A 25321-nucleotide genomic window follows, 5' to 3' on the forward strand; every position below is an offset into this window, starting at 1 on the left:
GGGGGTTGTGCAATTTGAATGAGCTGACAGTTGTGGAGGGGTTGGAATAAAGAAAGAAAAGGGAGCCCACTGGCCAGTGGAATGCCCACCCTCTTTGAGGGGCTATTTGTCTTTTCACAGCTGGACCACCAGACCCTCACACAGAGAATTCGGTCACTAAGTGTTTGTGAATGAGTCAATGAATGAATGAATGAATGAAGCTCTGTGTGAGGCAATTGTGTCTCCCTGGGAAGGCCTTGACTCCAAGTTTAGCCCCCGCCTTCACCCAGGGTCCCCAGGACTCCAAAGGGGACATGTATTCGAGATAGATACATGTGAGGCTGGTTAACTTTGTGCACTGAAGAGTCCTGACAGGCGTGGAACTGAGAGACGGACAGTTGGATGTCCTTTATGGGTAAACACGCTGGAGAGCTCCCCCCGAGATTCTCCACCCCCATCCTGAGCCCCTGGGCCAGGGGCCCTGCTAGAGGTTCCCTGAGTGTCCGCGCTTCCGCCTTTGTGAATCAGGGCTGTGTCGGAGGTGCTTGTGTTTTCCATACTTCCACCAGCCTGCAAACTGCATACAGAAAAAGACGTGTCCACAGTGCCTAGCACGTGCCAGGAGCTCCATAACCGTGTGGTGAATGAATAAAGGAGTCTAACAAAACTGCTCTTCTCCCTGAATGCCGAGAAGCTCTGGTCTTGGAACACAAGGTCTGGGACGCTTATCAGTTTGTTCTCAGCTTTCTCTACTAATCGCTGTTGATTTGGGTTTTAAAGGAATCAGATGAGGTCTGACTAGTGAAAATTCCTTTTCATCAGGCACAGGAGACCCAGCATTTGCAAGTTAATGGCAAATCACTGCCTGATTAAACAATGCATGTGAGGACAAGGGGAAACAGTGGAGATGATGGGGCAAATTCAGATGGGGATGCTCCGACCTGGAGAGAAAAATGCCTTACATACTAATGAACATGTCAAAGGCTAAGGCAGTGAAAACTGCAGCTTTGGGATTATCTAAGGTTTTAGTTTAAACTGGCAGCAGAGAGAAAGGACGAAGGCTTCTCTGCGTACGAAGTTGTGGTCTTCCTGAAGATTTGGTCCAGGGCCAGGGCTCCGCTTAGGATGCGGGAGTCTTTAGTTTATTTGCATACAAATTGCTAACATCAATAAAGTCTTTGCTCAAGCAATTTTTAAGTACAATGTTATTGCTTCCCTGAAGGCTGTAATTCCTTGGTTTTTCTCTTCAACATTCTTCTCACTTAGTAGCCACTCACATTGACCGAGATTTTCCGGCCCAGGAGTGTCGGGGAGAGTGGAAGGAGCCAAAGGAAGGGAGAACAAAGAAGGGAACAGGTGGCTGAAAAATCGAACTCACTTTTCGGGACCCCCACAACTTGGCGTAAGGGTGTTAAGTAGTATTTTGTTTAATTCTCAAGCCAACTATTACCATCTCCATGTGTAACAAGGAAACCAAGGTCAGGAAATGTTCTATGAGTTGCTCAAGGTCGCACAGCCAGGAAATGGCAGTGCCTGGACTCTGAGGATGTCTGGCTCCTGGAGTTACATTCTTAAACTAACGATCTCTGTAAATCACTTACCCTTTACATCTCTTTAAACATAGAAGACAGTCCTGTTACAATTTTTTGATAGTGGGGACAGGGGCTATTGGCTTGTCCCTGAACTGTTTTCAACTCTGAGTGTGCTGGGGAACTTTCTGGAGTTATCACTGGGTTATGGCTGGCTTCATAATTTGCGGGATTCAGTGTAAAATGAAAATATGGGTCACCTCATCCACAAACTATTAAAAGTTTCAAAAATGACAACAGCAGTGTGGGTCCCTCGAAGACCCGGGCCCCGTACAACTTTTAAGAGCATAGGTTGTATGCCTGTGAAGCCGGCCCTGAGTCAGGGTTCTGGGTAGAACCTGGCATTAGGTCTGGCACATGATAAACATGAAACATGTTGGCTAACTGAATGAACCCATTCAATAACTATTCACCTACTGTTACATACCATGCCGTGTTCTAGGCACAGCAGATACAGCGGTAAGCAATACATGTACGTTCCCTCATCCCATGGAGTGTATATTCTAGAGACAGAAAAACAAGTGAACCAAAAGACGTACCAGGTCATTCCAAGATACTAATCGGTGTAATGTAGAAAATAAGCGGGGCCAATGCGATTGTGTTGCTAGGAAGGTAAAGGCTAACTTTAGATGCGGTAAGAGTTGGTGTTTGATGCAAGACCTGAGTGATGGGAGCCGGGGCGAGGATTCTCTGGGGAAGAGCGTTCAGGCAGAGGGACGGGGAGCACCAGGCTTTGGGGGGGGGGGTTGGCATGAATGAACAGATGAGTGGGTGGAGTGGCTACATCCGCATCGGAGTCCCTGCATGGTAAGCTAGGGTTCCGAGCTGTGCCCCTCCACCTGGGACAGTCCCCTACCTACCTGTCCCTCCCATCTCTCCTCCTCACCCTCTCAGTGTCTGTGGCAATCTCCTTGGAATTCCACAGAAGCACCAACGCCTGTCCCGCCTAGAGGCTTTGCATCGCGGATCCCCTCTCTACGACACGTGTCCCCCACTCTGTCTGGCTCTCGCTCGTCTTTCAGATCTCAGATGCCGAGCCTCAGAGGGGCCTTTGCCCATCCAAGCTCCAGTAACTCAAACTATGGTTCCCTCCTGAGAAACCCTGACGACATCCTTCACAGCGGTAGCCACGTTAGCGTCTCGTCTGGCCTGTAAACACCACCAGGGCATCACGGACAAGGGTCATGCCGATCTCATTCACTATGAACCGCAACCGAGGTAGTAAAGACAAGTTGATCCCCAACCCCACCCCCCACTTACACTGGAACCAGTGTTGACAGGCAAGTGCGGGTGAGAGTAGCTCCTTGATGCCATAGCTCAGTTGATTGGCTAAACGATGTACCAGTTAGTCAACAAACACATAAGGAGAACCAATTATTTGGAAGGTGCTAAGGATTACAATATGAGAGATATAATTCCTCCTTCAAAGAGCAGAGATTACTGAGGGAGGTGGATAATTCCACACAGTGTGATAACAGCCATGACGGAGGGCACTACCAGAGCTCAGAAGCTGGATAAGTGGAGGATTTGGTGATCAGGGAAGGCTTCCTGGAGGTGGCGATGCTTGAGTTGAGCCTTAACCTAGCATTAGTTGTTAGAGTGTGTGGGCCTTGAGGAAGCAGACATGCCCATTGAAGGAAGGGAGTGTGCAAAGGCATGCAAGAGATCTTGTGTCATACTCATGGAGCTGTACAAAGTGTGGCCGGAGCAGGAGGGATGGGGACTGGTTGGAGCCAAGTTTGAGGGGTGGGCAGGTGCTAATCATGAGGGGCCTTGGGTATCAAGCTATAGATTTGGATTTTATTTTAAGAGTGACAGAGAGCTTTAAGAATTTCAAGCAGGAAAGTGACAATCAGATTTTTCATTAAAGAAAAACCTCTCTTCCATAGCAGGATAGAGGACAGACTGGGAGAGAGTAGTGGGGGACACTTGTCACAGGCCCACCCTTCCTTTCCTCGAACGCGTGCCTTCCCTCATGCTGTGAACCAGAAGCTTCCATTTGGTTACAGACTGTATTAGTTATCTATTGCTTTGTAACAAATGATCTCCCCATTTAGCGACTGACAACAACTGACATTTATTTTCTCAGAGGTTCTGTGGGGCAGGGATCCAGAGATGACTTAGCTGGATGGTTCTGGCTCAGGGAGGCCATGAGGTTGCAGTGAGGGGGTCAGCCAGGGCTGCGGTCATCTCCAGACTCAACCGGGGCTAGACAGTCTGCTTCCAAGCCTGCTCACAAGGGCCTCTCTGCACAACATGGCAAGCTGGCTGCCCCAGAGTGAATGTTCCACAAGAGTGAGAGAACACAAAGATGGACATCACAGTCCCTTTATAACTGAACACTGGAAGTGAGATGCCATCAGTGCAGCGGTGTTCTGTTTTTTAGAAGAGAGTCATTCCTAAGTGCAGCCCTCCCTGAAGAGTAGGGGTTTCCACTAGGGCACAGCTTCCAGGCATGCAGATCCCTGGGGGTCATTTGGAGGCTGCCTGCCACACGGATCCCCCCTCTTCCTTCAGTCAGGTGACCCAGGTGGGCCAACCAGAACATTTCCCTGGGATTTGTGAACTCGACCAGAAAGATGAAATCTGAAGGAAGCTCGGAGACTGTGGACAGCCGTGTCGCCGACTAAGTGGACAAAGCTGGTCTTTGGGACAAATGGAGCTGACACCTAAAGGGGGAGGGACAGAGATCAGAAATGGTAAGCATTCCCGACTGCCCATGCTTCTGGTTTGATTTGACCCTGAGATTCATCTGTGTTCTGGCCGTTCCGGTAGTTTGGACTATGACCCAATCGACTACAGCCCCTCTATTGTTGCCTAAGCCATGGTCGGCCGGCTGCCCAATGCAAGACAGAGCTGTTCTGGATGGGGTCCTCGAGGAGGGCTGAGGAGCTCCGTCTGGTGCTGGCACGTGTCTTCAAGATGCGTGCCTGCTCTTAGGGAACAGAAATGTTAACCTACCTACACGAGGAACATTTGTGTTGTTGGCCTCCTTAACTCTGACCGCGTGACCAGCTGAACACTATAACCACCTGCACTCAAAGCATATGGACTCAGTAGGGAAAGACCTAATTTTGCAAATAGGCAATGATCACCATCCCCTTGGGGACTGGTTGGTCCTTGATGAGGAAGGGACTGAAGGTAGCATGACAAAATCAGCTGTCAAGTGGCAGCCTAATGAGTCCTTCTGACTCCAGGCACAGTTCCCTTAGCCCCCTGTAGGATGGCTCACGTCCCAACCAGACTGAGGACCGTCATGGAGATGGGTGGAGCGGCTTGAAATTGGGTGTGCAGGAAACACATGTGCTCTTCTCTAACGGGAGCGACATGTCACATGCAGTTGGCCAGCCTGAGGCTGGGCAGAGCTGGTCACTTTGGGAAAACGGGCTGTGTGCAGCTGTCAGAGGTGGGCATGCCCCCTTTCACATTGGCGCTCGTGTCCAGTCAGAAGCAGACTAGGGAGATGGCTAAGCGATGGTGGCTAAATTCCCCCAGAATTTAGTGTGAAGCGCTGACTCTGTTTACAAGCCTGAAGGAAGCTCATTAGCGTGTGTCAGAAATGCAGCTTCCGTACACGGTCTGCTGCTCAGGCTTGCCGACCCAGCCACACACAGCACAGCCAGCTCCCTGAGTGGCCCAATTGTAGAGCAAAGGCTTCATTTGTGACCCAAATCTGTCCCGCTGGGAGAAGGCGGCATTTGCTCTGGCCGGGCTCAGGTGCTGGGGAGGGAGCTGGGCAGAGTTCCAGGCTGGAGAGTGGTGAACACGAGGCGGGAGGCAGAGGACTGAGGGACAGGCTCCACGCCAGCCTCAGAACCGGCCTCGGCATGAGAGCCACGCAGGAGTCAGGACAGGATTGTCACCACATTCTCAACTGGTTTTTGTTAACTTTTTCAAGCACGTAAAAAAGCGAAGGCATTAATAACACCGCCCAGATTCAAGAATGATCAATTTATGACTAATCTTGTTGCATCTCTATACTTCTCCTGGATTATTCTGAAACAAATTACAGATACTGTGTCATTTTATCTGAAAACATTTCAGTACATATTCTAAAAGGTACCTTAAAAAAAATAACAATACCATTACCAAACCTAAAAAAAGTCACAATAATTCTTTCACAATGCTGACGGAATCCATACCGGTGAGAGGAGGAGGCAGGCTCCTGCACTCCCTTCTTTTTCACCCTTGATTTCTAACAGGAACAGTGGATCAAATGCAAAATAATGAAGAAAAACAAAGGCGATGTTGAAGGATCAAGGCAGAACAAGATTATGGCCACACCAGGACCATCACCCATGTGCTTCACAACTTTAGTAATTTTACTTTAGTAAATTTTTTTTGTTCAAACTTGATTTAATTAACATATAGTGTATTACTAGTTTCAGAGGTAGAATTCAATGATTCAAGCGCCCTCCTTAATGCCCATCGCCCAGTTACCCCATCCCTCCAACTACTTCCCCTCCAGCAACCCTCAGTTTCTTTTCTATAGTTACATCTCTTATGGTTTGTCTCCCTATTTTTATCTTATTTTATTTTTTTATTTAAAAAAAATTTTTTTTAAGTAATCTCTATACCCAACGTGGGGCTTGAACTCACAACCCCAAGACCAAGAGTCGCACACTCTACCGACTCTACCTGCAACTTCGGTAATATTAAAACATTTCTTGAAATTGCTTAATAGAGAAGGTAAAGAAGACAGCAACCCTTGCATTTTTATCAGGCCTTCTGATGTTTCCCAGGGCTACAGGACAGCCCCTTAGAGAGCCAGGTGTTGGAAGGTAAGATTCTTTGACCAGCTGGCGGCTGGACTGCCAGAGGGTCCTAGGCCTCTAGAAAGGTACAGGGATGACTTTATATATGAACTTTTCTCGACTTCTTTCTGGTAGTATTGTTTTAAATATTTCTGAAGAACAACTTAAAGTATAACATATATATGTTTTATGTATATTATATATAGACACACATATATATGTAAATACTCTCAAAATTCTTAAGAGTTCGTTTTGTAATAATAACCATAAAGCTTTACATTTGTCCTGAGGATTAAGATAAACACTGAAAATGAGATGTAAACAGCACAACTGCTGTTAGAGCCGCCAGTCATATAAATGTTTACCGTGTGAAATCATCTTTATGGGTGAGCAAGTTGAGAAAGGCCCATGAGGGAGTGGCACGGCACAGAATGGGGAGTCAGAGGCTAAGTGGGGGGAGGTGCCCACGCAGAAGGTGGCCAGGTGGGGGCTGTCTAAGCCCAGGCGGGCTGTCCACGGTGTGGGGAGGGGAGCCTGAGGGATCCTTCCCTATCCATGGCCTCTCATGACAGCCTGTTCTATGTTGAGCGCCAACACCAACTCACTGCTGGGTGGTCCATTCAAAGAGCGATAGAATCCTTTATACAAACTGCCCAGTCTCAATATCTCGGTTGGTCAATTGCAGGGATTACCGGGCAATATTACAGTGACCATCTGTTCACATATGGGCACGCCGGCCTCCAATACTCTATTAGTAGAGATCATTAGCCTTTTACATGAAGGAAAGGTATAATTTCTCAATCCAACGTACTTGAACAGATCCAGAGAGGACCTGGCTCAGAGATGACACCAAATGCTGGGGAATCAAGACTTCCTACCGCAAGAGATCCCAAAGAGCTGCATCAGGACTTCATACTAATGAGCCTTTGCCCTCAGTGGCCTTTCAGTACCTGTACCTTCAGATCCTTTCATAATACTCCTCTGAAGGGGGAGCCGAAGGGGGAGTATAAGGTTAACTCCCCCCTCCCCACCTCCGCCCACCAACCTCAGCCTCCTATTGGGACTTGCTTAAAAACTGGAAGGGCCTTATGGTAATCCCTCTTGGAATTGCATTATAGGTGAAAGGAAGTGGGTAACCATGCTTCCAACACGCATCTGGGCCCAATGTCAGCGTCAAGGACAAAGCAATCTCCAGAATGTCCAGGGCCATTGGGAAGAGGTGGCCCAGCATTGTTAAATGCTCCTCAAATTGTTCACTCTGGAACAATTGTTAAATGTACCTCAAATTGTTCACTCAGGAACTAAAAGACTCAAACATACTCTTTTTTCCTCAGACTAGAGGGGCAATATAATTGGCCAAGCCTGGGGGGTCCTGGAACAGAGTAGGTAATCCACAACAAATGCCAGTAAGTGAGTTAGAGTTAGCATTACCATGGCAACCCACCCAACCTCAGGCTTCCAAGGAAAAAACCATGATCTATCCCATTTTTCTTACAGTCCAAAGACCTTAAATTCAAACATCTGTTGACAAAGACATAGGGCCTCAGTTAAGTGATATAATCAGTCCTCATTAGCCTTCTCCCCACTCTCTTGAAAAGCATAAAGAAAATTACCTTTGGCACAAGGAGGCTTTTAAGCCAAGCTCTTCACAGCATACCTCAAATTGAGTATCTAGTTAAAGCATATAATTGTAAAAAAGAAAGAAGTATGCTAGATAAGTGACACAGGATCTCTAAATGTAGCTGAAAGGACTACTACTGTCTTCAAAGGTAAGACGTCTTTCTTAGATCAGCCTTCCAAGGAGAGAACGAGATAGTGCCGGAGACAGGAAAGTGAATCACTAAGAAATTATCCCCTCAGGTTTCTATCGCTGAAATTCCCCTCAGACCATCATCTAGCCTCTTCTAGATTCTCTCCCGATTTTCTTCATGATTTCAGTCTCTCAGCCCCTTCTTATGTCTTAGCCCATCACTCACTTGCCTTTGTGTGCAGCCTGGAGCTTCGCTGGGTTGGTTTTTTTTTTTTTTTTTGAAGTATAATGGCCATACAATGGTACATTAGCTTCACGGTTAACCTTTCCATATCATGCTTATTATGTATGATTATGTATATAAGTTTTTAAAATCTTAGATCCATGCCTTACTTACATTACTTATATACATGGACAAATTGTCTTTATAAAAAAAAACAAAACCCAACCTGTCCTTCCAACTCATCATTCTATATTACTCCTTCCTTCTTTCAAGTTCTCGTGCACTTTGCCTTCCCTGACTAGTCTTCGCTATTTCCTGGACTCTTCACCTGCAAATTGGTTTTTGTTCATGTTACACTCCTGAAAAAAACCGCCTAATTCCAAATCCAAAGCCTTTCTACAGTTCCTCATCTTACCTGTCTCACTGAAAAATTCTCGTCTTGGTTTCTGGGACATGAAATTCTCCAGTTTTCCAATCTAGTCTACACAGAGCAGTGAATTTCATCCTCCTAATGCAGATCTGACAGGTTTGCCTTAAAAATCTTGAAAGATTCTTCACAGCCTACGAAGTTAAACACTGCAGTTTCACGTTCCAGGCGTCCCGCTACTAAGCTTTCCTGGCCTTTACACCACTGCTCTCCTAAACACTCACTTTACTCCAGCCACAGTGGCTTCCTTGCTGTTCCTCAAACATTACAGTGTTTGCTACCTTGTTACTTCTCCTGTTCTAGTTTCCTATTTTCTAAGTTGAGCCACTTTTCAAGGCCCAGCTCAAATGTTACCTCCTGCATGAAAGTAAACTAAATGTGCCATCTTGCACTTCTTAAATATCTGTGGATGAAGGATTAGCAAAACTTCTGCTCTATGGCCAAATTTGACCTTGGGTTGACTTTCTAGCTCTGTTCTTAAGAAAAAAATATGGTGGAATATACTACTAGACAAGATTGTTGATGGTAAAATGTCCTCTGATCATTTATACTAAAAGTGGGTGAAAACTACAAATTCCTGGTGGGTAGGTGGAACTCTGTGCTTCTCTGAATACAGTGACTTATAACTGGGGCAGGTCTCTTGGTGACCTAGAAGCTAAGTCTATGGAGTTCTGACAAGAGATGGTGGCTCCTGTTGGTACACAAGTCTTCTAGGCCAGTGCAGCTCTTGCACCTGAGCTATTGCTTGTGTGCAGAGAACGATTTTTGGATTACTGTGTGAACTGCCATGAGGACGAATCCAATGGAAGAGAAACACTCCATAATGCTGGGCTGACAAGCTGTTTTGTGTCCTGTATGCTTTTGATTAAACTGGTGACAAAGGAGACCTATTCAGGTCTTATGAATCTAAAAAGCTTCCTTTGATAGGCACTGGAAAGCCTTTATTTGGCTCACAGCTATTTATTTTGTGGGGGCTCCCTACTCTCCTCAAGATCTGAGGTTAAGACCATGTCTTTTTCGGCTATGTGGTTATGCTGTGTTATCTGGGTGAGGGACTTGAACAGTCTGAACCTATTTTTTCACCATTAATAGAGGAACAATTATTTCCGATCTCAAAGGGCTGCTGTGCGGATTAAGTAAGATGTATGTAAATGTTTCCTAAGCAGGAAATAAACGATATGCCTAAGTGGTAATGTTAGGAGCTTTACACCAACACACAGATTAATAGTCTTTCTTCTAAATGTATCTGTACAAATGTTAATGAAATTTATTTAACAGTTCATTTATTTTTGCCAATTTTCATTCTTGATCTTTGAAAAATTAGTAAAAACAAGTATGATTAAGGAAGGGCCAAACTGATACGAGTATGATGTCATACTAAGAACTGCCCTGTCCTCTTTCTAACCCTGTCTAGTCTGCTGCTGGAAGGAAAACAGGCTTCCAGCATTCCCAATGCAAACGATAGAAGATACATAACTTGTCCAAACAACGCCCAAGGCGTTTAGTAATGTGCTGCAAATATTTTAAGCCCAAAAACCGCTAGTGAAGTGAGACAGTTAAAATCCCCCTTTTACACTCCTGTAACCTCTTAGATCAAATACTGAGAGAGAAGAAACATTGTCAAGAAATATCTTAGAAATGCTCAGGATATAACATAAGATGGATAAGAGAATCAGGAATTTTGTAATTTGTCTGTAGGTTTCACTTGCAGGTAGCAGTGTAAAATATCATTGTATGAACAGAAATCAGTCCTGTTTTATTTGTGGTTGGGGAAAGGCCACACAATCAATACACCAACTCTTTAACAACAGGGGAATGGTGGCTATAGCATGGCCAAACCACTGAAGGTTTTACCACAGACTTCACCTCCACAACAAAAGGTACTTCTGCTCCTTTTCTGCATGATGCTGGACATTTATATCTTAAGCCTTATATATATATATATTATTAGAAGCCACATTTATTCTTCCTTAAGCCTTATAAAATATGATCTGAAACACTGCTCTCTTCCCCTTTGCTCTCACCACCCAACATCTAGGACCCAGATGTTTTCCACTTTCCTTAGAAAATCGTATTTTCCTTTCTAAGCCCAATATTAGAAACTGTATTGTATCTGAGTATCAAGGGGTCCCATTCCCCCCAGATGTGCTCTAGAATATTTTTCAAAAAATGAAGACAAGATCACATCTGTTATAGAAATAAAACAATACTAGCAGGACAGACCAAATAAAAAGCAACACAATCAGACTTACTTTTGGATCTATTCCTCTTTCACTGAGAACATTTTAGCTTTAAAATCTAGCTGATTCAGTGAAATATTAACCACAGCTATACATAACTTAATAAGGCACCCTAATTTTATTTTTTAAAAGATTTTATTTATTTGAGAGAGAGAGAACACAAGCAAGGCGGAGGAGCACAGGGAGAGGGAGAAGCAGACTCCTTGCTGAACAGGTAGCCCGATGCGGGGCTTGATCCCAGGACCCCGGGATCATGACCTGAGGCAAAGGCAGACACTTAACCGACTGAGCCACCCAGGCACCCCAAGGCACCCTAATTTTAATGATCCTTTGAGACAGTGATGACAGTTCATTAATAGAATAACTATTCCACAGACAAAGTGAGCAAATGTAACTACTAACTCAGAATTTCATTCTGCATAAAAATAGGAAAAATAGTTAAGGCTCTAATGTGGAAGTAGGGTCAGGGACATGGGGAAAGCTGGTCACAAAGCCTCCAAAAACACCTGCCCATCTTAGAGTATATAAAGATACTGGCTGTTGGTGAAGTGTGCGAACAGCAGAATCAGGGAAAGTGTGCACACCTGGGATGACTGGAGGTACAGTACAGTGTATGTTCGAGTCACAATGTGATCAACACTCTTTCCATTAAAAGCAAGATTATCTTGTCCTTTTCTGTGGTCTTTCCGTCACCCTTAGAGCTTTCATACAGGAGTAGTAAACAGTGTTCAACTGCTGAAGGCTATGAGAAGGGCACTCCCAGAAAGAGTACAGGACCAAAACTAAGGAACTAAGCTGGCTGCTGCTGCAGAAAATGTCACCAGAAGAATCTTCCATAACGTTTGCGTCAATAGCAAGTACAAACCTTAGAGCTACAATCAAGATTTATTTACAAGGCTGGGAAAATGAGGTAAAAGCTTGTTAGCCTCACATAAACCACAGTGAAATATATTCAACACATACATAAGCTTTCTTCAAATCCTTTGTGTGGTAGCCTACTGGTTTTGAAACTGATAATGCTTTGTAAGAAAATTCAATGTTCGGAGACCAGGAAAAAAAAATCACTCGAGGGGAAAATATAACTAAAGAACATTTATTCCTTTTTCACTAAGACTTTATCTTGAGGACATAACTAAACTGTCACCACCCCCCCCACCCCAACCTGAAGAAAGGTTAGTACAGTGAATGTTATAAAGCAGGTATGAACAGTTTGAAGGACTGGAACCAACATCAACCGACAACTTCCATCTAAATTACCATAAAAATGTTTAAGTAAAAAAAAAAGGGGGGGAAAGGAAGCAATGGGGGTTTCAGATTGAACAAGATCCTCACATTTCATCTAATACATTCAATCCTGGCTAGAGTATACCACAATGGAAACAGGATTACTATAATACAAAACTCCTACTACAGCACGCTGTACACACCTGTGTTCCAAGCCCACCCCCATCCCCCTACTGCTTCCAACTCAACTATTTCCCGGCCTGTTGGGCCTGCCGACGGAGGAGCACGTAGATCTTCTCTTTAATCCAGTCTTTGTTATAGGGCTGGTATGTCTGGGTATCAGCTCGGTAACTGAGGAACAGAAAGGTAGAAGCAAGGTTATAATGGTCAATCACTGTCGTGTTTTTCAAACCCTGAATTATAACAGCCCAATGATGGCACTGGTGTGCATGTTTATACATGACCTTAATGAAAACATAAAAGAGCTGCTTACATTACTGTTGGATTTTAAGCGATAGGAACTTTAGACCAAGTACAATCTTATAGCAGAAAAAGAAACCAACGTCTAGAAATCTCAAGTTAAATCCTCAATGTGTTACACACCTACTTCTTGACAAAGTATGACCAGAGACCATGTGTTCTTTCCCCTAGTGATAACTTTTATGGTTTCTTTAGTAATTAAAATATAAAAACCAAACACTGGTACAAACTTGAGATTTGCTAAATTTATTTAGAATTAACTAAAAAATCTTAAAAAAAAAAAAAACCATGTTACTACCACAAAGATTTCTGCCCCGTAAAGTGTTAAAGAAATCTTCTAGCCTATATTTCAGGATTTGCTTTTTTTTTTTAAGATTTATTTATTTATTTGAGAGAGAGCAAGTGCTCGAGGGGTGGGGCAGAGGGAGGAGAACAGACTCCCCGGTGAGCACGGAGCCCAACACGGGGCTTGATGCCAAGGCCCTGGGATCACGACCTAAGCCGAGGGCAGACACTTAACTGACTGAAGCACCCAGTGCCCTAGGATTTGCTTTTTAAAATCAATCATGTTAGAGGCTGGTAGAGAATTACTGGAAGACGTAACAAGCTTCAAAATGGCTCCAATCAGAAGAGGAGGGTCAGCACAGCAAGGACTGGCAGCATTAGCAATGGGACTCCAGGCGTCTGAGACCAAGGTATCACTGAATAGCCAACCACTCAACATATCTTTAGAAGACTCAATAGTACAAACATTCCAGGCGACCTACCACTGAAATCTCATTGGTTAAGCAATAAAATCATTTTTGGGGTAAAATACTAAGGTTAGAGTATAAAAAAAGCAGACAGTAAGTAACCAGAGATTGCACAAATACAAATCACTTCAGTGTTTTAAAGCCATGTGCAACACGTGGTAGAAACACTACATGGCATCCAAGAGAGAGAAAGATGCACTTCGCCTAAAAAATAAATAAATAAATAAAAACCTTAGGGATACTTTAGAAAGATAAAATATCTAATTTATCAATTGAGTACTTACCTGAATCAACTCACTTAATCCTTATTACAACCCTGCGAGTAGATACTACTTTTTTTAAAGATTTTATTTATTTCACAGAAAGAGCGCACAAGCAGGGTGAGCGGCAGGCAGAGGGAGAGGGACAAACAGAGTCCACACTAAGCACGGACCCCAACGCAGGGCTCAATCCCAAGACCCTGAGATCATGACCTGAGACAAAATCAAGAGTCGGACGCTTAACCAACTAAGCCACCCAGGCACCCCAACAAAACTTTCGTGCTCTCACACATGCTCTCTCTCAAATAAAATCTTTAAAAACAAACAAAACAAAAAAACCATTAAAAAAAAAACACACAAAACTTTCTTATTAACATATTTCATTAAAGACCAGACCTGAATCACTGGAATGTTTTGAGTTAGCAAAGTAAAACTCAAATATTATGAGAAAATACAAGTGTTCAACAGGAATCTTTGGTGAAACAGCAAGTCCGGGCCTGGCCCCGGTCATAATCCAGGAGTCACAGAAAGTGCCTGTGAGTAGGACATATAGATTTTTCAAAAACATATTTACTTCTAGGACAGTATCTGGCAGGTAATATTCAAGCACCTGATGACTGAAGATCACAAGGTACTCTCATTTTCCTTTCTCATGAAAACAGAATCATCCTAGTTTTAACCCAAAGCCAATTGCTTTAGGACAAAGACTTTGAGGGAAAACACACACACACAAAAGCAAAAAACAAACAACTCTGGTTTAAGAAACCCAGATCAACACTCCGAACTTCTCAGCATTCTCTCTGCATACTAATTATGCATACTCTCTGCCATCAATTAGCAAAATTCTCAAGCTTTTCCTGTGCCTTTAGCATTATGTTGCCAAATTAACTTATGAGCCATATGTAGATGAAATATTACTACATAGTAGTCAAAATGCAAAGATCAGTGTCAGGCATAGAGCGAGCTCACAATACCATAAATCACCTCAAACACCTGGATAAACAACAGAAAAATACACCTTAGGAGACGTGGTGGCTCATACTTACACAAGGCAGCTGAGGTCTGCCAGATCGTCAATAAAATCAAACAACTGACTGATGTCGTATGTGATAGAGGGGCTGTTGGGATTCATTCTCTTCAGATGTTCTTCATACATTTTACAAACGCCTAAGAGAGGAGAAAAACCAAGATCTTACAATTGTATAAACTTTAGATATGAATAGCATATATATAACATATATATAGCAATGCCATAATGTTTTAATTTTTTTAAGGATTTAATTTTTAAAACTAATCTCTACATCCAATGTGAGGCTTGAGCCTAGAACCCTGAGATCGAGAGTCACATGTTCCACTGACTAAGCCAGTCAGGCAGCCCCACAGTATTTTATTTTTATAAAGTTGGTCTGGGAAAAAAACAGTTAAGTTGGTCACTTTTTGTTTTAACGTTTGTCACTAGCAAATTTCTTTTAATTTTATATATTCGCCAGAATGTTAAGTATTTTATGCCTTAAAAATAAAATAAAATGATTACTTCAAGTCACTAGGTAGGTCAAAAAGAACTTTAAAGACTTGTCATATGAGAGTTCAAACAAGTGATGACAGTGTGGGTCTTACCAGGTTTTTCAGTAAACAAATATTCCTAAAGCCTCAGAAAAACACCACATTTGGGAATAATGGATGACAAATAGAGGCTTCTTCTATCCTGCTTTCAAATTTTGATACAATGCAAAAACAAAAACAAAACTGGCACAGAGAAAGAGATTATCATAAAATATCTTAAAAGGCTGGACTCTGGATTCACAGGCTTGAATTCTAGTTCTGTCCTTTACTAATGACTCCATCCCCAGAACCCTACTTGTCAAATGGTAAGGACAACAATATTCTTGATGGAGCTATGGTGAAGGTTATGTGAAATGATGCATATAAAAGCATTAGCACCTGTAAGAGCATGTAAGTACTCAAATATAAGTCATAAAAAGACAATAAAACAAACAAAATCACTGAGAGCAAGCACACATTAACATAGCTATCTAAAGAGCACATTATTTTTTATTCACTGACCTACTCCTCTTTTCCCACACAATGGAAACATAACCTTTTCCGTCCACTCCCACTGTCAAATGCTTTTAATACCGCTATGATGAATGAACAAGTGAATAAACATCATCTGGGAAAGCAAGTCCTATCCTCTACACTCAGGTCCTTCTTGTAACTCTAAATTCATTAATTTCCCAATAGAAAGTAATATTCAAAAAAGAAAAAAGAAGTAAGTAATATTCAACTACAGATCTATGAAAAGCTGAGTTAGGGTTTTTGACTGGTACTGATACATCACAATGTGATCAGAGAGCATCACTCATGAGTTATTGAACAGAAAGGTCAAAGTAGAAAGGAAACAAAAATCAGGAAAATGTATTCACCATGTATCTTAAAAAGGCACTGACCCACTGCTACCATCATACTTAAAGGTGAAAGACTGGATACTTTCCCACTCAGAGGATTCTTGTAGAACACTAGAATATCTACTCTTGTCATTTGTAGTCAACATTGTACTGGAGGTTCTGGCCAGGGTGATTTGACATGACAAAGAAACAACAGGCATTCGGATTGGAAAAAAAGAAGTGCAACTATCTCTCTGCACAGAGGACACCATCTTGTATACAGAACATTCTAAGGAAACCACACACACACACACATGCACACACACATGCACAAAACCATTAGAACTAATAAATGACTGCAGCAGAATTGCAGGATATGAGTTAATACACAAAATTCAACTGTATTTCTATACCCCAACAATAAACAATCTGAAATTAACAGCTCCATGTACTACAGCATCAAAAAATAAAATTCTAGGGGCGCCTGGGTGGCACAGTGGTTAAAGCGTCTGCCTTCGGCTCAGGGCGTGATCCCGGCGTTATGGGATCGAGCCCCACATCAGGCTCTTCCGCTATGAGCCTGCTTCTTCCTCTCGCACTCCCCCTGCTTGTGTTCTTCCCTCTCTCGCTGGCTGTCTCTCTCTCAAATAAATAAATAAAAATCTTCAAAAAAAAAATAATAAAATTCTTAGGAATTAATTTAATTAAAAAAAAAGCATAGAACATACACTGAAAACTACAAAATGTCACTGAAAGTAAAGATTTAAATAAACAGAAGATCTCATGTTCATGATCAGGAGACTTAATATTAAAATGGTAATGCTCCCCAGGGGCACCTGGGTGGCTCAGTCAGTTAAGCAACCAACTCCTGATTTTGGCTCAGGTCATGATCTCAGGGTCCTGAGATCTGAGCCCTTCATTAGGCTCCCAGCTCAGCGGGGAGTCTGCTCCCCCCCTCCTGCTCATGCTCTCTCTCTTGCAAATAAATACATCTTTAAAAAAAAAAAGATGGTAATGACCCCCAAAATGATCTGTAAATTCAATGAAATCCCTACCAAAAATCCAACCTAGTTTTGCAGAAATTGACAAGCTGATCTTAAATTTGATACGGAAATACAAGAGGCCCACGATAACCCAAAAGATCTTGAAAGAGAACAAAGCTGGAAGACTCACACTTACCAATTCCAAAACTCACTACGAAACTACACCAACAAAGACAGCGTGGTACTGCTTCTACATAAGTATGGCTATACAGATCAACGGAATAGAAAAGAAGATCCACAAATAAACCCTCTCATTTATGGTCAATTGCTTTTTGACCAGGATACAAAGACAAAACTTGATGAAGAAAGAACAGTCTTTCCAACAAATGGTGCTAGGACAACTGGAGAGTCACAAACGAAAGAATAAAGTTGGGCCCACACTTCACATCATAAATGTCCAGAGACCTAAATGTAAGTGCCCAAACTATAACACACTTGGAAGAAAATACAGGCACAAATTTTCATGACTTTGAACAAGGCAATGAATTCTCAGATATGGCACCAAAACCATGAGAAGAAAAAAATAAACTGGAGTTCATCAAAACTTAAACCTTGGGGCGCCTGGGTGGCACAGCGGTTAAGCGTCTGCCTTCGGCTCAGGGCGTGATCCCGGCGTTATGGGATCGCCCCACATCAGGCTCCTCCGCTATGAGCCTGCTTCTTCCTCTCCCACTCCCCCTGCTTGTGTTCCCTCTCTCGCTGGCTGTCTCTATCTCTGTCAAATAAATAAATAAAATCGTTAAAAAAAAAAAAACAAAAAAACTTAAACCTTTTGTGCTTCAAAGGGCACCATCAAGAAAGTGAAAAGACAAGCCACAGACTGGGAGAAAATCTCTGCAAAACATGTATCTGATAAAAGACTAGCATCCAAAATATACAAAGAACTCCTAAAACTCAGCAACTAAAAAAAAAAAAACCACCTCAATTAAAAAGTGGGCAAGGGATCTGAACAGATACCTCACCAAGGAAGATTACAGATGACAAATAAGCATGATGAAAAGATACTTGACATCATGTCGTTGGAAAACTACAAACTAAAACGAGATATCGCTATGTACCTATTAGAATGACAGAAATCCAAAACACTGACAGCACCAAATGCTGCGAAGGATGTGGAGCAACAGGAATTCCCATTCATTGCTGGTGAGAATGCAAAACGGTACAGCCACATCTGAAGACAGTTTGTCAGCTTTTTACAAAGCTAAACACGATCTTACATATGATGCGACAATCACAGTCCTTAGTATTTACCCAAAGGGGCTGAAAACAGGTCCACACAGAAACGTGCACTCAAATGTTTATAGCAGCTTTATCGTAATTGCCTATACCCGGAAGCAATTCTTCAGTAGGTAAATGGATAACCAGACTGCAGTATATCCAAATGATGGATTACTCAGCAATAAAAAGAAATGAGGTATCAGGCCATGAAAAGATATTGAAGAATCTTAAAAGCACACTCTTTTGGGGGCGCCTGGGTGGCTCAATCAGTTAAATTTCTGACTTCGGCTCACATCATGATCTGAGGGTCCTGGGAGATCTCTGCTCAGCAGGGAGTCTGCCTGTCTCTCTCCCTCTGCCCCTCCCACTCCTTGTGCTCTCTCAAATAAATAAAATCTTTAAAAAAACAAACAAAAAAACACCGTTTTGTGAAAGTGCCAACCTGAAAAAGCCATATACTGTATAATTTCAGCTACATGAGATTTTTGAAAAGGTGATGCTATGGAGACATTAAAAAGATCAGTGCAGCTTGGGGGGAGAACAGGTGAAGCACTAGAGATTCTTAGGGCAGTAAATGGTAGATATGTGTCATTATATAAGCCAAACCCCTAAAATGTCCAAAGCAAAGACTGAACTCTAATGTAAACTATGGGCTTTAGTCAATAATAATGTATCAGTATTGGTTCTACAATCGTAACTAACGTATCACACTGATACAGGATGTAAGTAGCAGGGGAAACTGGAAAGACAGGGTAGGGAAGAAGGGGCGTGCTGGAATTCTCTGTACTTTTGAAGCAATTTTCCTGTAAACCTACAACTACTCTAAAAACACTAAATCTATTAATTAAAAAGACATGGAAGAACCTCAAATGCATATTACTGAGTGAAACAAGCCAGTCTGAAAGGGCTATATATGGTAATGATTCCAACTCTATGACATTCTGGAAAAGGCAAAATTATGGAGGTGACAATAAGACCAACAGTTGTCAGGGGCAAAGGGTGAAGTGGGGAGGAGGAATGAACAGGTGAAGCACAGGGATTTTTAGGTAAGTGAAAACTGTTCTGTATGATACTATACCAATGGATATATGATGTTATATATTTGGTAAAACCCACAGAACTGTACAACACAAAGAATGAGGCCAATATAAGCTTTAATTAATAATAATAGATTTTAGTTAATAGTAGACTTTAGTTAGTAATAATAATGTATCAACATATCAATACTGGGTTCATTGTGGCACCTGAGTGGCTCAGTTGGTTAAGCATGTGCCTTCCGCTTAGGTCATGATCTCAGGGTCCTGGGATCAAGCTCTGCATCCGGCTCCCTCCTCAGCAGGGAGTCTGCTTCTCCCTCTACACCACCCTCCACTTGTGCCTGTGTGCGCTCACGTGCTCTTTCTCTCTCAAATAAATAATCCTTAAAAAACAAAACAAAAAAACTGGGTTCATCAACTGTAACAAACATACCACACCAATGTAAGGTGTTATTAATGGGGAAACCTTGGAGGTGAGGAAAGGGAGTACATGGGAACTCGTGTATTTTCTGTTCAGTTTTTCTGTAAACCTTAAACTGCTCTGAAAATAAAGTGTATTAATTAAAAAGAAAAAGTTAGGCTTTACTAAAATCAGCAGAGGTTGGCAGAGTACTGCAGAATCAAAGACCAAACATGATAACACAGGTAAGGCACTAACGTGCCAACGCAGCACGTGCACAGTTTACCCTAACAGTCAGCAGAGGAAGGGTCCTGAAATGAGGAGGAAGAAGAGCTGCTCTTCTTTTAAAGAGAACCTGCAATCAGAAAGGCATGGTGCCAACCACCTAGAAGATGTCTCTAATTATTACCAGTAGTTTTTCCCCACAGATCTACCCATTGTTGGCTTTACAAGGACAGACTCTAAGGCTAACCCAGTTAGCTTTGGATGATCAACAAATTCAGAGACATGCCCAGCAGCAAAAACAGTGAATATAAAATCTTTGTAGGAAGAAGTGAAGAATCGATAATTGCTAAAAAGATGTGCACAACTGGTTTACTTGATATAATGATTAATGATTAAATGTAAGGATGAATCCAATTTGTGATGATCCAATCTACATGCTCTCATCTAATGGTTTACTGAGGAAAGAAACATTAAGGGCTAACAGTTCCCTTCAGGGTGGTGTCAGCTTATCAAATGCACAATAAATTATACTTATTTGTTCCATTTGCCTTTATTCTCTGAGCTAATTTTTATTTCCTAACACTCTGATGGAGTGTAACCAAACCTCAACAGCTTTTAATGTTTATTTGTTCAATGAGCAGACTAATAGGTTCTGAAGGTATCCCTAGAGCCTGTCTTTTTTTTTTTTTTTAAGATTTTATTTATTTATGTGACAGAGAGACAGCCAGCGAGAGAGGGAACACAGCAGGGGAGTGGGAGAGGAAGAAGCAGGCTCCCAGCAGAGGAGCCCGATGTGGGACTCGATCCCGGAATACCGGGATCACGCCCTGAGCTCACGCCCTGAGCGGACTGCGCTACCCAGGTGCCCCTCCCTAGAGCCTGTCTTAACACCTCTATAGTGCTTGAGTTTAACCAGAATACACAAGGAATAACAGTAAGATATTTACATAACAAATAATGGACTATCAACATAACAAAGGGAGGCTTCAGGGAGTCATTCATTGTAACCATGAGCTGGATAAAAAAAATACTTGCAGAATGATAATATATATAATCAATGTTTCAATATTCAATAAATATGTCTTCCTTCCCTGCTCAAATTAATAATTCAAGAAATGTGGAGGAAAAACAAGCCCAGTTCCTAAAAGAGACATGTTCTAATAGTGAAGGTCAGGAAAACAAAAATAGAAACTCTTGATTAGTGTTTAAACTCACCTTCCATGCATTCATTCACAGATTCATAGTCAGCATAAGTTCTGCCTTCTGGCCTCTTGGTAGGCTGTACCAGCAAAATGGTGTGAGACTGTAGGGGGAAAAGTGATTTCAACATAAGTTTCTAACGCATATTTGAGAAATTGATAGTGAGAGAAAATCCCCAGTCATGACACAATGATCACTGGTTATTAAAACACTATTAATTAGGGTGCTCGTCCTACATTTATGTCTTTGTCCAAGCATGGTGTCAGAACGTGGGCAGACAGCTTCTCTGTAAAGTCTCTGTAAGGTCTTCCAGTCCTTAAGGGCTGCTTTCTCCAACTATTGTATTTACTGCCTGTAAGCATTCTAGCATAAGCTACCTCGCACTGTTTTTTTCTTTCCCATCTTCCTCCCCAACTAGATCTTAAACCCACTTTGGTTTTCTATCTCCACTGGTCACTTTCTATCTCTTGCCCTATTAAGTCCCTTAATAAAAAAACTCCTATGTAGGCTGATAAAAAGGAGAAAAAGGGAAACACTATTAATGACTATAAGCACTGGATCTGATTTATGTTTTTTTCCAACCTTAGCGTAACAGTGGAGTCACAACTTATCCAGGGCTTAGACTCCAACATGAAGGCAGAAGATAAATGAGCAGTATAAAATTAATATATATAGTTAACATTACCCTAGAAAAACCATTAACTATTCACCCAGATGACTCACCTTCAGAGGCTACACTGTCTCAAAATCACATATTTTTAAACACTAGAATCACACGGAACAGTGAGATGATCACACCGTGACAACTGTGAATATGCCTGAAGAACAGCAAATAGACTTAACATCTTCCACTTCACCATGCTCAGTGGGGGGCATGTTTTTGTTAGTGGGTCTATGTCACAGTTTTTCACTCTCTGCACTTTTACAATTTGGGCTTGAAGGGTCCTCCTTATAGAGGTAGTCCTGTGCACTGTAGGAAGTTTAGAAGCATCCCTGGCCTATTCCCACTAAATACGAGTAGCACTTGAACCCCTGCCCCCTCCTGGGCAAAACTGTGACAATCAAAAATGTGTCCAGACTATTGGTCTATTGAAATTATGGCCCTTTCCAATCTTTTGCCAAATGTGTAAGGTCGATTAATTAAATATAAGTATGATGCAACCTCACTGTAAACTCAACCCTCAAACTATTCACATTCTTCTCTTTTATTGTGCTACTGTCCAAAAAGATCCTTTATGACAGGTCTCCCAAACTGTTTTGAAATCATTAGAATTTTCAACCATCAAGATATTGGAACTGAATAGTTGAGGCCTAGAGTTTCTGAATAAGTACCAAAAAACTCCAATACTCTGAACACTATATAAAAAGCAAAGAAATTGCTCACATTCCTCCCTCCCCATCAAGAACTAATCCATTCTGATAAAAAGTTTGAGAGGATCTGAGATAAAAATAGATGTTGGTGACAAGAGATGAAGGGTAGGGGCGCCTGGGTAGTGCAGTCGTTAAGCGTCTGCCTTCGGCTCAGGGCATGAACCCGCCGTTCCAGGATCGACTCCTACATCCCACATCAGGCTCCTCCGCTGGGAGCCTGCTTCTTCCTCTCCCACTCCCCTGCTGTGTTCCCTGTCTCGCTGGCTGTCTCTCTGTCACATAAATAAATAAAATCTTAAAAAAAAAAAAAAGAGATGAATGGTAATTCTTACCTATAACGACCTGAACAGTCAAGGCCTTTGTTAAATAGGCATTATAAACCAGAGAAAGCATTTTATTAGATTATTTGTTATACAGAATTTTTTCTAAGTCTCCTACTCAAAAAACAGCAGTTTTGACGGGTCATATGTTGACAAGAAAATAATTTTAAAGAAACCACACTAGCATTCCTGCAGTAGGGCTCACTCTACATTACCCACACCAGTTGCTACTATATTAATTTTGTTCTCATTCCAATGCAAATTAAGGGACTAATTTACTTGAGAGAATAAAGATATGGAAATGGCTATTCAGTACGCTACTTTTTACATCTAGTCTTAAAATGAACCTCTGACAAAGCTATTTTCAATACTTACTACCCAAAGGTGAGAATTAAAAACTAAGAACAAAAAGTGACTAAATTTACAAATCTGTAATCGAAACGAGTATTATTTTTAAGTGGCAGTGTTTTCCTATTAACATTTTAAGATCATAAAACTTTGCAAATCAGTTTTGATCACTTTCTTCTTACTGGAGCTATTTTCAAAGCCGTTTGGTTTTATTAAAAAACAAATATATATGCAAAATATAAGTACATATAGGTGAATACATATATACTTAAATTCCTCACAACAGAAAAATAAAATTGCAAGACCTAAATCAGGAAAAGGTATGCAGAATTACCTTAATAAAATCTTATTCTTTCTGATTACCAAGCACAAGTGAATCACTTTAATGAATAGTTAATCTTGCCTTACTAACTTTTTAAGTCTCACACACATGAATTCTAAGAATCATTCTACTGCTACAGAATACATACGATTTGCCCATTAGCTTCAAATGCTTCTCCCAAACTACCAAAAACCCCACAAAAACCCACACCTAAAGCTTTTATCTTTAATAAGGCAAAAGTATTTAAGACTACTGAACCAATAACTGTTTTATATACAAAATCTAATTTTTAATGCTACTTGGACACAGAAGGAATTATCACTGGTATTTGCCTAACGAGAATGGGTTATTAATTGCTGTCACTTCCTCACATTTTAATGTAAGGATTGTAACACAATACCAAATAGTGACATAAAAGGCAGAGAAAGAAGGAAACTCAAGAGGTAAAAAGACTTGTCCATGGTCACGTTGCTAGTTATGACAAAACAAGAACTGGAAACCTACTCTTCCAATTCCTAGTCCCTTCTGGGAAACCCTGTTGGGTCAAACACTGAAACATCTCAATTCAGAAAAGTACAACCTCAAAAAGTTCCTTGCAAACAACAGCTGCGTAACTTGTTAACAGTAACTGCAGCAATCAGAAAACGAAAGCTGAAGTGTGGAAGTAACCATGATTCCTCGTAATCCCTGTGGAGCATCTCCTTTTTCGTGGAATAAAATAAGAAATACAAAATACCCACTCACTCCACTACCACCCCGATCAGATTCGAAGGAAGCTGGACCCTCAACTGAGCCTATCTTTTCAGCTTTCGGTCCCAAGAGAATGAGTACGAACAGGATTGAGGGCTGGGAGAAACGCCAGATGAGGCATCTGGGGTCTTGGGAAAGAGAAAAGATGTTATACGTATATTTAAAGACAGAGCACAGCAAAACAAAAGAGAATAGTTGAGAAAGCACACTACAAAGCAAAGACGACCCCTCCCGGCCCACACGCTGGGTGCAGCACACTGAATCTGTCAGCTTTGGAAACAGGTTTGTCAGACATCCCTCGGCCATTGTTCCTACACTGGGCCAGAGAGTCTGGAGGGAAAGAGCAGCATCCCCACGCCGGCCTCTCCCAAGCAGCAACTGGGAGAAAGCGCATCCTCCACACCGCACGCCTCGCCGGAGCCAGCAAGCGGGCGCGCAAACGCAGGGCGGACCCGGGCGCTGGGGCCTAGTGCCAGGCCAAGCGTCTCCGCGGCGGGAAGGGGAAGGGTCCAGTAACAAGCTGGTGGGCCGGGGAGCTGCAAGCTCGCGCTGGATGGGCTGGGGAAAAGATGTACAGGGCTAGGATCGCCCCGGAGGCCGAGGGATCGGGGAGCCGCTGAGGCCTTTCTCACCATCGCGCCAAACCCTCTCGCTGCCGCCGCTGCAGACACCGCCGCCGCACACGAGCTCAGCCGCAACGCAGCCAACAGCCAATCCCCGCGAGAGGAGCCGCCGGAAGTCGTCAGAAACGCACCGCGAAAGAGCCTTTTGGACCATGGAGTCGCACACATTTCCGGCAGCTAGAGCGGATACTGACTCTGTCTCAGCCATCTTGGATAAGGGCGATGCGATACACAGGGAATTGCTGCGGAACTTGAAAAATATCATTTCTTCTCAAGACATTATCTTCCATACTCTCGTTATCAGGCATATGGCTACAGTGAACACAAAGATAGACTCTGACACCAGACATCTTTCATTAGCCCTACTAAAAAATGGCGGTAACATAAGAATCCCGGGCCATA

General features: G+C 42.3%; 1 protein-coding gene across 1 annotated transcript; it reads right to left on the reverse strand.

The window, feature by feature from the left end:
- Positions 1 to 12034: 12034 nt before the first annotated feature.
- On the reverse strand, positions 12035 to 25102 carry ERH (ERH mRNA splicing and mitosis factor). The gene is made up of 4 exons (XM_002917026.4): positions 24929 to 25102; positions 21201 to 21288; positions 14725 to 14845; positions 12035 to 12537 (listed from the first exon to the last, which is right to left on the reverse strand). The coding sequence occupies exons 1-4, from the start codon at positions 25085 to 25087 to the stop codon at positions 12435 to 12437; spliced, it is 471 nt and encodes a 156-aa protein (XP_002917072.4). The 5' UTR covers positions 25088 to 25102; the 3' UTR covers positions 12035 to 12434.
- Between the last annotated feature and the right edge of the window lie 219 nt (positions 25103 to 25321).

Source organism: Ailuropoda melanoleuca, chromosome 14, assembly GCF_002007445.2.
Source record: "Ailuropoda melanoleuca isolate Jingjing chromosome 14, ASM200744v2, whole genome shotgun sequence".
Taxonomy (NCBI): Eukaryota; Metazoa; Chordata; class Mammalia; order Carnivora; family Ursidae; genus Ailuropoda; species Ailuropoda melanoleuca.

Excerpts from the sequence above, each read along its gene's own strand:
- ERH (XM_002917026.4), bottom strand. The coding sequence starts at position 25,087 with ATGTGTGCGACTCCATGGTCCAAAAGGCTCTTTCGCGGTGCGTTTCTG. Across the intron at positions 14,846-21,200 it reads TGTGAATGAATGCATGGAAG|GCGTTTGTAAAATGTATGAA; the intron begins GTGAGTTTAAAC and ends CTCCTCTCTTAG. Across the intron at positions 12,538-14,724 it reads GCAGACCTCAGCTGCCTTGT|TTACCGAGCTGATACCCAGA; the intron begins GTAAGTATGAGC and ends TCTGTTCCTCAG.